The sequence below is a fragment of the Cajanus cajan genome, chromosome 3 (assembly GCF_000230855.2).
Source record: "Cajanus cajan strain Asha chromosome 3, NIPB_CcT2T_4, whole genome shotgun sequence".
In the NCBI taxonomy this organism is placed as follows: domain Eukaryota; kingdom Viridiplantae; phylum Streptophyta; class Magnoliopsida; order Fabales; family Fabaceae; genus Cajanus; species Cajanus cajan.
In genome coordinates, this window is record NC_138519.1 from 75629242 (window position 1) to 75642627 (window position 13386).

Below are 13386 nucleotides of genomic sequence, written 5' to 3' on the forward strand. Positions count from 1 at the left end.
TCTTATCATTGAAATAAATTTGTGTTTGAGTTGCTTAATGTTGACATGGCACACTAGGGACCACTTTTTTCATTTTTTAATGCATGAAGCAACTCAAATAAGTTGCTTCCATTGGAGATGCCCTTAGAATTTAATAGAGTTGTTTTATTTATTAAATAATTACATATCATTGTTGACATTAATTATATTGATAAAATTTAAGATGAATTAGATTTTTTTAACGAGATCCATGAACTCTAAAGAAAATATTATATTTTTTATCGATAAATATTAATTATTAATTATTATATTAATAGAGAGATTTAAATTCATATCTTCTTTATCGTTCTAATTTTATGTTCCTCTTCTTCAAACTATTAATCACCTTATAACTTATAATGTATTGAAATGTTCTCCAACCTAGGATATGTTCCATTGCTCCTAGTTTTGGTGTAGTATTTCTACATTTGGGTAACAATATTGATTGAGGTTAATGTTGGTGAATTAGTTCATTCTCTTCATTATGTCGATGTGTTCTATTAATATTTTAGTTTTTTTTAATTATTTTATAAGTTAAATATTTATTATATTTAAATAAATTTCATAATAAAATATATATATATATATAAATAAATATTATTTTTGAATATATAAATTATATTTAAAATTTTTATAAATAAATATTTTTAAGCATAAATTATTTTTTAGATTTAAGATAAATAATTTATATTGTGGCATAAGATTATTTTTAATTATTGATAATTTATTTTTAAAATATTTAAATTTAACTTATGAATATTTATGATAAATAAAAAAAAGAAATTAAATAAGTAATTAAAATAATTCTTAAAAATATTTAATCAAATAATAGTCCTTAAAATGCAAGATTATCGTTCACGTTTAAAGAGGTTGAAAATTGATTTACTTTATAAATAAATATTATAAATAAAAATTTAAGTTAGATAAGAAATTAAAGGAAACTTTACAAATATCTTCATAAAAAAAAATAACTTCTAAAAATGTTATAGCATTTAATGTACGAGAGTTTATTACACTTTATTTTCAGTTGAAAATACGTGATATATTGGTTTAATTTTTTTTTAAGTATATTCATTTATTTACAATTGCAATCGTTAGGGGATAAGAAAATATTATTTTTTATATAGAAAAGGAAAATGACGCTTCCAAATCTTTGGAAAAATAAAATAAATAAGGTGATAAAAAGAATATGAAGTGGATGGAAAATAGATGTAAATAATTAAAATTGTTATGAAAAAATTATTATGATATCATACTACTAGAATATTTCATCTCATGATGGTTAAAGCAAATTAATAAAAGAAGCCAAAGAGTGAGATAGAGAACTATATGTTTTCTCTATTGTCGGCATGGGAATTAGGACTAGTTAGAGTTCTTTGTTTTTTTGTCTCTGATTGCATTTGGCATGGAAATTGGAGTGACATTTTAAGATTGTTTGAGTAAAAGAATGGTAAAGTATGCTACTTAAACCCTAAATTCCAAAAACTTGGTCCCACTTGTGCAGGGCAGTTGAGGTGGGATGAGCATACGTGAAAAATATAATGATGTCAACATTGAAAAAGAAAATGGTGTCTTGACTTTTCAAATATGATTATCAAATGGATCATTTGTCAAATTATTATTAATTATTATATTGTTTGAAAAAAGAGTTTCTTGTACATCAATTCTCAACGCTGAATTCATTCATTTTTAATGTCAATTGACAATTTATAATGTCGAAGTTTTCCTCTAATTTTCATCAACTATATGCTAAATGTAAACTTCTTTCTATAAGTCAAATAATTGGAATTAAAGGGAGTATAAGAGTTACTCTAATTCATTACAAAAATATATGTGTATTATGTATCACTAAAAATATTGCTTCAAATTAGATACGTAAGTTAATCTATCTGAAAAATTACTACATATAAAATATAAAATAATTGTAAATTACCAAATGACTTTTTTAACAAATTATTTCATATTTGTCTAATCTAAACCTCGAGAATGTAATGACATGATTGTCAAGTCTTTTTAATTAGATAAAAAAAGTAAAAAACTTAGATCGGGACAATAATTACATAAATCTAAATCTAAATATATATATAAATAAAAGCAACACCAAAAAACAAAAGAAATTTAACGAATCATTAAAGTTAATGGGACTCAGATGATATATATATATATATATTGGGAGCATATCAAGTGAGAGGAATTTATTATGAGAGGGTGAGAGGGTTAAAATATAACCCTTAGATTAATCAAGTGAGAGAAAATTAATCTAAGGGTTATATTTTAACCCTCTCACCCTCTCATAATAAATTCCTCTGACTTGATATGCTCCCATATATATATATATATATATATATATAGGAGAGTTCAAACAACACTGGTGTAACTTTTAGTAAGTGTTACACCGCTTAATAACTTTATATTAAATGTGAATTTTGAAAATCTAATCGTTAGATTGAAAGTTCATATCTCTTAGATCATATATATCAAATTTTATATTAATCTAAGATGATTTGATACTTCATTCTCATAAAACAAAATTGACGTAATATATACATTTCAAAATATACTAAAATATGAACATTTTGATTACCTTCAAGTTGTTGTTTAATTTTAACAAAATTTGACATATATGATCTAAGAAATATGAATTTTCAATCTAACGGTTGGATTTTTAAAATTCACATTTAATATAAAGTTATTATGCGGTGTAACACTTAATAAAAGTTACATCGGTATCTTTTGAACTCTCCTCATATATATATATATGAGATGGTAAATTTTAATCTTAATATATATATAGGAAAAAGAAAAGAAATATAATAAAATTTAAAGTAGAAATACGTAAGCAATTGTATTCTTAATAAAAAATTGTATTATTCAAAAATGTATGTTGAATATGATATGCAATGTCTCAAGAAATTGTTTATATGGTGAAGGGAAATGCTCAATTTTAATTATGTTTTGCATTTGTTGTGCTCCATTCTATGTACAGTAATAAATAAAACTAATAAGAGAAGGCATTGATGGTGAAGCAGATGGTGCCAGAAAATGTTGGAATGCAATGGCCAAGGTATTAGCTTTTGGCGCCAAGAAAAGTCAAATTTTTTAATACTTGTAAGTTGTAATATAGTGATATTTTTAACGTCATAAATAAATAATTTACTAACATTTTTTTATCTCTTTTTATCGTATTACATATCAGTTATACTTATATCTGTCGTTTTTTTTAAACTAATATAATAATTTTTATTTATCAATTTATAATAATTTATTTTAAATTTTAGGGGCCATAAAATATTTCTATAGTAATTTTCATACATTTAAATATAAATAAAGAGAAACCTTACAGGTGTCCCTTCCCCCACCCTTATACTAGCCATATATTTATTATTATTATTATTATTATTATTATTATTATTATTATTAAGTGTATTTTTAAAAATTGAATCGAATGATTTATTATTTCATATTGAACTAGAACTGAGCCGTTAATAATTAAGTATATTGTTTATATTATAGAATATATTAAATAAAAAAATACAAATTAACAAATTATAAATATGCGAATGAAAAAATATATTTAAAATCTTACATGTGTTTAAATTTATTTTCTATGCAAAACACATGTGATTTATATTAAAAAATTTAAACCATTTAATACTTCATTTTTTACATTAAAATTAACGTGATGTGCATTTTTAAATTATTATTATTATTAATTTTTTTGTCAGATATGGAAATTTTAATTAAAAAAATAAGATAATGAGTTATAATTGGATTATTATAAATAAAAAAAATCATTTTGTGCATCTATATATGTGCTAAAAGGTCCCAAGTATTTGTATATGGGAAATTTAAAAGTATAAGATCCAAAACACTACACATACATAATTTATCAATCCGTAGTTCTATAAAATTACAGTTTTAAAAATTATATTATTTAAAAATCTTGGCTTCCGTTCATATATCAACACAACCTAACTTAAAATAAAATCAAGATGTAATCTATAAACACATAAGAATTAGTAAATATATTAATAAACAAACACACAAATACGAGTTAATAAAGATTTATTTGGATACATTTTTCTGTAACTTTTTTAAAATTTTCTTTTATCTATTAGAATTATAATGATAACATCAACGATCAAATTTAGGATACTGCATATATTATCGTAGAGGTGTCAAACAGGTTAAACTGACATGATTCAACCTAACTTACATGGATCAAATGTTATTTTAGACTACACTACTCTAGCCTATATTTTCTTTTTGGATTGTCATTTTTTGACCTAACTTAACCCATATTAGACGATCAAGCTATTAGCCTAACTGAAAAAATACAATCAAAAAATTAAATAATTTTTTATCTTAAATATATTTTTAGTGTCTATAAAATTTGATGATTTTGATTTTGGTCTCTCTAAATTTTTTTATTTATTTTTCATCCTTTTAAAATTTATAAAACATTATTTTTGGTCCTTATAAAATAAGTATATTTTGATTTTGATCTATGTAAAATATCTTTCTTTGATTTTTATTCATCTAAAATTTAAAATAATTATTTTTAGTTCTTAATGATCATTTGAAGGTGAATAAATAATATTTATTTAAAAGATCTATAATTTTTTTTAGAGATATTAAATATTGATATGATGTCAATAGTAATTATATGTGACATTTAAGATGGTTACTTAACTTTTTAACAAATAAAAATAGTTAAAAAATGATTACATAAAAACAAGGACTAAACATAAATAATTTTAATTTTATAGGAATAAAAACAAAAAAAAATTATATTAGAAATTAAAAATATATTTAAGTCTATTTTATAAAAACTAAAGTCAAAACTCTATTATTTTTCAAGCTCATTTTCTAAAAATAAAAATACATTTAAACCTAAAATATAAAGCATGCAAAACTACATGCACTTGCCTAACTATCCAAAATCATTCAATATCTAGGTCATATTACATTTATATAATAACAACGATAGAAATAACTTCTAACTATATATTTTTATTAACAAAATAATAATAGTATTTTTTATTTCAAGCTATTTGTCATTTATATATTAGTATTTTTTAAACTTTGTACACAATTAAACATGATAACAAAATTTATCATATTTTCTCTTATCAAACAACTTAAAAAATTATCTCAAATTTCACCTTATTTTTATTTGTTTTCACTCATTTTTCCTATAACTTTACTTCCTTCCATTTTTCTTCTTATGCTAAACAAATTCTTGCACAGATAAATTTGTCTCAATGTTTTCCTAATACATTTCTCATGCCACGATCATCACTTTGCGTATATGTTTTGGTTTAAGGAAGAAATTGGAATTGAAAAAAAAAAACCAAAAGAAAGAAAAAGAGTAAAAAATGATATATTTCTAAAATTATGTAGATATATTCTCTTGCAATATAAAATAAATATATAAACAATGTAGTGAAAAATTTACTACTTATTTTTTTTATTAATCCATTTCCAGCAAAAAAAAAAAAAAAAAAAAAGAAGATCATGACAGAAAAAAATTAAAATAAATGAAAAGTGATAATAAGTTTATTTTTTCTTTCAAAAATTAGAAGATAAATATTAAGTTTAATTATTTTTTAAGTCTATGTACTGTAGTCTCATAAGTTTTATCTTTTAGTCACTATAGTTACAAATGTTTTCTTTTAGTCTATTTATATTATTTTTGTTTTTTTTAATCTGTATCATCTATTAGTATAGATACAAAAATATAAAATTTATAAAACTATATATCAAGATTAAAAAGAGATAAAATAGAATCAATAGATACATATGAACTAAAATGAAATATTTTAATTATAAAGGCTTAAAAAAACATTTTATTAAATATAAGAATAAAAAATAATTAAAGCTACATATTATTTGAAGGCATACACTACATGGAGACTAGCACAAGCATAATGCATAGCACTAACCATGACTCGAGCCATATCTCACTCACGAGCCACACACAGAGAACACAATGGATCAGGTAACGCACCATTTGAGTCACACCCTAAACCCAAACATATGTCTCAAATTGTACGTGAGAGAAAAGAAAACGAGCCATGCAAGAAGATAACGCAAATGAAGCTTCAATTATATGAACATGAAAAATTGATCGAGTTTTCAATATATATATATTTCAATAAATTTTTAAAAAAATGTTTGGTTTATTATTAAAAATAACATTAATTAAAAAACAAATTTTCAAATTATTTCATTTATATTTTCAATGAAATTATTTCCATCAAAATGTTAGAATCAATTTTTTTAATTAAAAGAAAAATTTCATTATGCTAAAAATATAATATTACTTCGATTACTTCATTTGATATGGTAAATAATTGTTTTTTTTTTGTAAAATTAAACATAAAAATAATTGATTTCTAAAAGACATATTATAGTCATTTATAAGAATGTGATTTTTGGGCATCAAAAGTTTTTTCCTTCCTAAGCGGTTTTTTTTTACCCATGTAATGTTGTTATGGTTGAATGTGACACAACTACTATCATCATCATTAAATTAACTATTGTTATTAAATCATCTCCCATATTAGTAGTGTCATCTGTGAAAAAAATTGAAATAAATAAATAAATTTAAAAACTATAGTAATTTTATAATTAAATTAAAAAATAAAATTAAACATTATTGTAAAAAATTTCATTTTGAAAATAACATAACATTAAATGTGGCGCAGTTATCAAATGAGGCAAAAGTCATGATTATATTTATACAAGCAAAGTTTCTCCCTCAACAACGACGAAGGTAAGAGAAAGAATATTGTTATTATCATTTTATGTTGTGATAATAGGTAATATGCTTCAATACTTATCATATAAAAGTGTCATCAATTTGTATAAACAATTTGCAATAATTAAAGGCGTCACAACATGACATAAACGTCCAAAAAAGGCATTAAAATTGACAAAAAAATGAGCATCACGCAATTACCAATAAAAAATTTATCGTAACACAAATTGTAATAAGATCCAAGACAATTTCATTCATGCATTTAAGTCATCTTGGTAGATAAGCGAATGAATCTTTCTAATTACCAAATATTTTAATTACTGTCTTTTGTTTTGTTATCCAAGCCTTTTTGTATGAAATTTTAAATCTAGTTTGTGATGTTATCATTTCTTATATAAGGTTGATCTTGATGGCTGGATATTGGTTTGCCATTCCTAATTACAATGTTTATTAATAATTATATTTCAATTCAATTTTCTATCTAGAAAAAACAAAATGAACATTACAAAAACTTACTTGTGATCTTATATAAGGACATGTTTAAAGAAGTATGAAGTCCACCTTATCGAGTCACTTTTCAACTATCCAATTTCTTTGATTCAATTGTCCTCGTGTACCATTTATAACCGTCAACTGCATTTGGATATCTTACACCCCCCCCTCTTTTTTTAAAGATTCAACAACGCAAAAACTTTAATACATTTTCATCATATTTTGCTTAATCGTAATTTTCACAATATCTTTATTATCAAACTCCAAACCAACATACAAATTATCACCAATTGACTAATTACTTGGGAGTTTGATCCCTAAAATTTCTTCCTGATATAGATGACTCTAATTAATGTTTGTATGATGAGGTAAATTATCCCAAAATGGACTTCCACTTGTTACAATTGATAATAATTAAAAAAATTAAATATAATAATAACAATAGCAACTTTTATTTGAAATATTACCTTCATCAAAATGATACACAAAAATAGATTTAATAACATCGTCATTAGATGATGGACAATCATCTATGCAATTTTCACTCGATTCGTCTCTACTTTGAAAAAACAACAACGTGATACTTTTCATTATCCTCATCTTCTTCTCTTGGCATAGTTAGCAAAAATTGAAATTGTTGTTAATTTACCTAGCAAAGTGCCAAAATTTATAATAGAATTGAAGATGTCCCTTCAACACTAGTTTCAACTATGATTCTATTATTGACATGATTGATTGACTTTTAAATGAGTATATTTATTTCCAACTAAAAAATGATATTATACAAATAATATGACTTGATAATCTCCAAGAGAAAGTTTGTTGTAAATCATTTTCTTCAAAATATTCAAAGTTATATCACTTTTAATATACATTACTTTCTTTCAACCATTAAATACAACACATTTAAAATTTTAAAAATTTTCAAAATAAATAAAAGTCACGATTTGATCCATAATATCCTAGTGAAGTATCTTAAAAAAGAATATCAATAAACAAATAAAAGCTAACAATATATATTTAAAAAATACACTCTTACCACTCAATTTACAAACAATCATGCATAAGATTATCACAGTGTTATGAAAGAGTGGTGGAATATTTATATAAAGAAGAAAAATCATGCAAAACTCACGAGCAACACACATAAAAAATATAGAAACATTTCTTGTAAAGAGCCCTTGTGGCACAAATGTAAAAAAAAATAAAATCAAATAGGCCCTTATAGGGTCCATAACGTCATATTTTTTTTTTTCTATATATAAAAAAAATTAAGGATACCTCAAATGGTGTTACTACCCACAACAACACATTACAAAAAAAAAAAGGTTCTACTACACGATGTTGTAAAAGAATGGCAGAATACCTATATAAAGAAGAAAAATCATGCAATACCTACTAGTGACACGTGTAAAAACTATATAAACATTTATTGTAAGAGCCCCTTGTGGCACAAATGTAAAAAAAGTAAACAAGTCTTTCTACGATCCATATCGTCATAATTTTTTTTAAAAACAAGGATACCACAAATAGTATTACCGTCCACAATAACACATTTTTTTAAAAAGCTCTCCTATTGCCCACAACAACACCTTTGAAAAAAATGGTGCTACTATCCACAATGCTACATTTATATATAAAAAAAAGTATTTCTAGTGCCCACAATAATATTTTTGAAAAAAAAAAAATGCTACTACAACTTACAATGGTAAAAATAAATAAAAAGTGATGATAACGTGACACATCAACCCGCAAACACTCCAATGACACCTTCCTTGATGCCATATGTCCCACTTTTGAGCCATTTTAACAAAAATTAAAAAAAAAAAAGTTAATGTGGCACAAGTGTCACTTGGTTGACTAATGTACCCAAGATTAATTATCCCAAAGACTTAAAAATTATTTCAAAACAATTTCATGTGTAAAATGTTTCTATAACATCACTACATGGGTCAAAAAGCCTCCTAAACATGTTTGTTGACACATCTTTGCCAATGCTATGCGGCTACCAACATTGAAAAATTCTCACCATGTACATTTCCTTTAGTTTTCTATTTTTTTCAATTAATTTAATTTTTTATCCATTCAAATTACATCGATAATAACGTGATTTAAACTCTATAAACATATTACTCCAATCCAATCCCATACTAATGACTCAACCCCTAGTAGTTATTTTAATGAATTTGATTTATTAATACTATTGTGACTTAAAATAATTATCCTAATTATGATCACATTAAAATAATTATTCTAAATATAATCACATTATATTTATTTAATAATTATTTATTATAATAAAAATATTTTTAAAATTGAAGTCAAACAAAAAAACACAAATGACTATTTGTAAAATGCTATATAGTTTTTTTAATGAAAAATATATTATTTTTTTTTTGGTAAATACGAGAAAAAAGATATTGTAGATCTAACATTTAATACATTAATTAAATTATATAAATTTGGCATTTTGATCTTGTATTTAATTGTTCTCTTATTGGCATGAAAAAGGAAATAATTCACTTTAATTCTTTTACTGGCTAGTGTTCTAGTCTGTATCTCTAGTGATAACCATTTAGAATCCAAACTCAGACAAAACCTAAACAAAATAAAAAAGATTTATCTAAATCACAGAGCTTTCTAAACTCGAAATCAAAGGTACGAGTAAGAATTTTCCTAGCATTTCTTGGATCATCATATCCATATTGAAACCAAAACTTAACTACTATAGTATGTCTTTCACACAGCCACCTAACAGAGTAAGTCTTTCACAGTCACACGTAAATCAGCCAAGACTGTCCAATCCAATGCACTGTCCTTTTACAGAATATTCTTAATCAAATAAAACATCTTTTTTTTTTTTTATGAGCAACGAGAAGAAAAACATAACCGTTATGAGAGTGAGAGAGTACGCACACTCTCCTCTTTCCTTCTTCCGTTTCACACTTTCTCTTCTGCACAATCAATTAAACACAACATAACAAAACAATAAAGGCAAAAACAACCTTACCTTTAACCTTTGCAGCATTACTTTCACTGTTTCCTCGGCATCACCGAATCACTAACATTTCCCAATGTCGCCACTTCCAACTCCTTCCAACCTTTGCTTCTCATTCATCATACTGTTCTTCAACGTCTCTTTGATTTTCGCCACGCAATTTGACTTCGGAACTTTGACTATGAGCACGCTCAAGCTTCTCGGCGCCGCCCACCTCCACAACAACACCATCAGCCTCACCGGCGACCCCGCCGTCCCCAACTCCGTCGCCGGCAGAGCGCTTTACGCCACCCCCGTCAGATTCCGGCAACCGGGCACCCCTTCTCTGGCGAGCTTCTCCACCTTCTTCTCCTTCTCCGTCACCAACCTCAACCCCTCCTCCGTCGGCGGCGGCCTCGCCTTCGTCATCTCGCCGGATGCCTCCGCCGTCGGGGGGGCCGGAGGCTTCCTAGGCCTCGGTGGCAGCGGCGCCTGCGTCGCCGTGGAATTCGACACCCTCATGGACGTGGAATTCGTCGACATTAACGGAAACCACGTCGGATTGGACCTAAACAGCGTCGTTTCGACGCAAGTTAGCGACTTGGGAGAACTCGGGGTGGATCTCAAAAGCGGGGACACGGTGAACGCGTGGATCGATTACGACGGAAACACCAAAGTGTTGCGCGTGTGGGTGTCGTACTCGAATGTGAAGCCCGAAGTTCCGATTTTGAAGGCGGATCTCGATGTGGGTCTGTATTTTAAGGATTTCATGTATGTGGGGTTTTCTGGGTCTACACAAGGTAGCACCGAGGTGCACAGTGTCGAGTGGTGGAGTTTCAACTCCTCCTTTGATCCGGCGGCGGCGGCGGCTCCTGCCTCCACGTCAGCACCCTCCGCCACGTCAGCGCCAGAGGAGAAGGAGAGTAAGTCTTCTAACAAGGGTAATGTGGGGGCGGTTGCTGGGGTTGTCAGTGCTGGTGCCTTTGTTCTTGCTCTCTTTGCTGGTGCATTGATTTGGGTGTATTCTAAGAAGGTGAAGCCTGTGAAGAGGCTTGGTGGTTCTATTGAGTCCGAGATCATTAGAATGCCTAAGGAGTTTAGCTACAAGGAATTGAAGCTGGCCACTAGGGGGTTCAGTGCTAATAGGGCCATTGGCCATGGTGCTTTTGGGACTGTTTACAAGGGTGTGTTGCCTGAGAGTGGTGACATTGTTGCTGTGAAGAGGTGCAACCATAGTGGTCAGGGGAAGAGTGAGTTTCTGTCTGAGTTGTCTATAATTGGGAGTCTTCGGCATCGGAATTTGGTTCACCTTCAAGGTTGGTGCCATGAGAAAGGTGAGATTTTGTTGGTGTATGACTTGATGCCAAATGGGAGTTTAGACAAGGCTTTGTATGAGGCCAGGATGAGTTTGTCATGGCCTCACAGGCTCAAAATTTTGTTAGGTGTGTCGTCTGTTTTGGCCTACTTGCATCATGAGTGTGAAAACCAGGTAATTCATAGGGACATTAAGACTAGCAACATTATGTTGGATGAAGGGTTCAATGCCCGGTTAGGCGATTTTGGTTTGGCAAGACAAACGGAGCATGACAAGTCTCCTGATGCCACCGTGGCTGCCGGGACAATGGGGTACCTCGCCCCGGAGTATGTGCTTACTGGTAGGGCCACTGAGAAAACTGATGTGTTTAGTTATGGTGCTGTGGTTCTTGAGGTGGCCAGTGGGAGGAGGCCTATTGAGAAAGACTTTGTTGGGGCTGGTAAAGCTAAGAGGAGCAGCAATTTGGTGGAATGGGTTTGGAGTTTACATCAAGAAGGTAAGTTACTAATGGCGGCGGATCCAAAGCTTGAAGGCGAGTTTGAGGAAGGGGAGATGAGGAGAGTGCTCTTGGTTGGATTAGCTTGTTCACATCCTGATTCAGTGGCAAGGCCTACTATGAGGGGAGTGGTTCAGATGCTGTTGGGTGAGGCTGAAGTGCCTATCGTCCCTAGAGCCAAGCCATCTACTAGTTACAGTACTTCTCACCTCTTAATGAGCTTGCAAGATAGTGAATCAGACTGTAACATTGCTACGATCACCATCTCCACCTCTTCATCAGGGAACAGCTTCAATGACAGAGATATAGTCTGATGGAAGATCACAACTGGGATCTTGTCATTTTTTAATTATTTACTCAAAGTGTAGATAGAATGATATGTATTCTTTTGTTCATGTATGTAAACGCCAATAACATACAGTTGAAGAAGGCCTTGAGAAAGGTGAGAATTTTGGGGATTATGCAATTTTGCCTCCAGCGTTTAGTTTATGGTAGAGTGCTTCTGTTGTACATTTTTTATACAAATTTAGTGGATCTTGATGCTGAGAAATGCGAGATGCAGGTGCTGAGTTTGAGTCTTGCATGCAATCTAGGGAAGGTTAAAGGTCATGAATTTGCATAAATTGTTGTTCCACTTCTAATTCATGTCCATTGATTTAGAGCAAGTCGGAATTTTGACTAGCTGAGTAACTGGTGCTAAACATCATTTTCTTTGGACAATTAGATTTCGCATACCCTGGTATAATGAAAACAGCAATTTCGCAAAAGCCTTGTCCTTTTCTCTAGAAATCCAGGTTGTGATTCCACTCATAAGAAATGGCAATTTATTCCTTTTTCTGTTTTGGTGCAACATAATTTTTTAGTATAATGTTGCGGCGCCAAGTCTTTTTTGTATCATTTTGCTATTTGCTAAATGCATTTTTAGCATTTTGTGGAAGATTGGAAGGACAGATATCTGTCTATTAACATTTTTTCCCCTAGGTGTTTGACTGATAGCTTATGCATCTAGCTGATTATATATTATTACATCTGAACTCACGAGCCACGGACAACAATCTAGCTAAAATTAGGAAAGATCATCACTATTTGTTTTCAATTATGTAATTTATTTCTAATGTCTTCCATGTGATCATTTCTTGCACCAACTTTGTTTTTAGTCTCACAGTTGAAGGTGTTCTCCTTGTTTAGGCTTCTACTTGTGCTTCTCTTCATGATACAGTTACAACTCACCAGGGCTCCAAGTCTGTCGCATTGACCTTTCTTACAATTTTTTGATGGTGACATCGCAACTGTTTTGTTGATATTTGTACATGGACTGAGTGAAT

General features: G+C 29.0%; 1 protein-coding gene across 1 annotated transcript; it reads left to right on the top strand.

Moving 5' to 3' along the window:
• Positions 1 to 10132: 10132 nt before the first annotated feature.
• LOC109817581 (L-type lectin-domain containing receptor kinase VIII.1) lies at positions 10133 to 12899 on the top strand. The gene has a single exon (XM_020382901.3). It carries the CDS (start codon positions 10348 to 10350, stop codon positions 12373 to 12375), a length of 2028 nt encoding a protein of 675 aa, XP_020238490.1. The 5' UTR covers positions 10133 to 10347; the 3' UTR covers positions 12376 to 12899.
• The last annotated feature ends 487 nt before the right edge of the window (positions 12900 to 13386 follow it).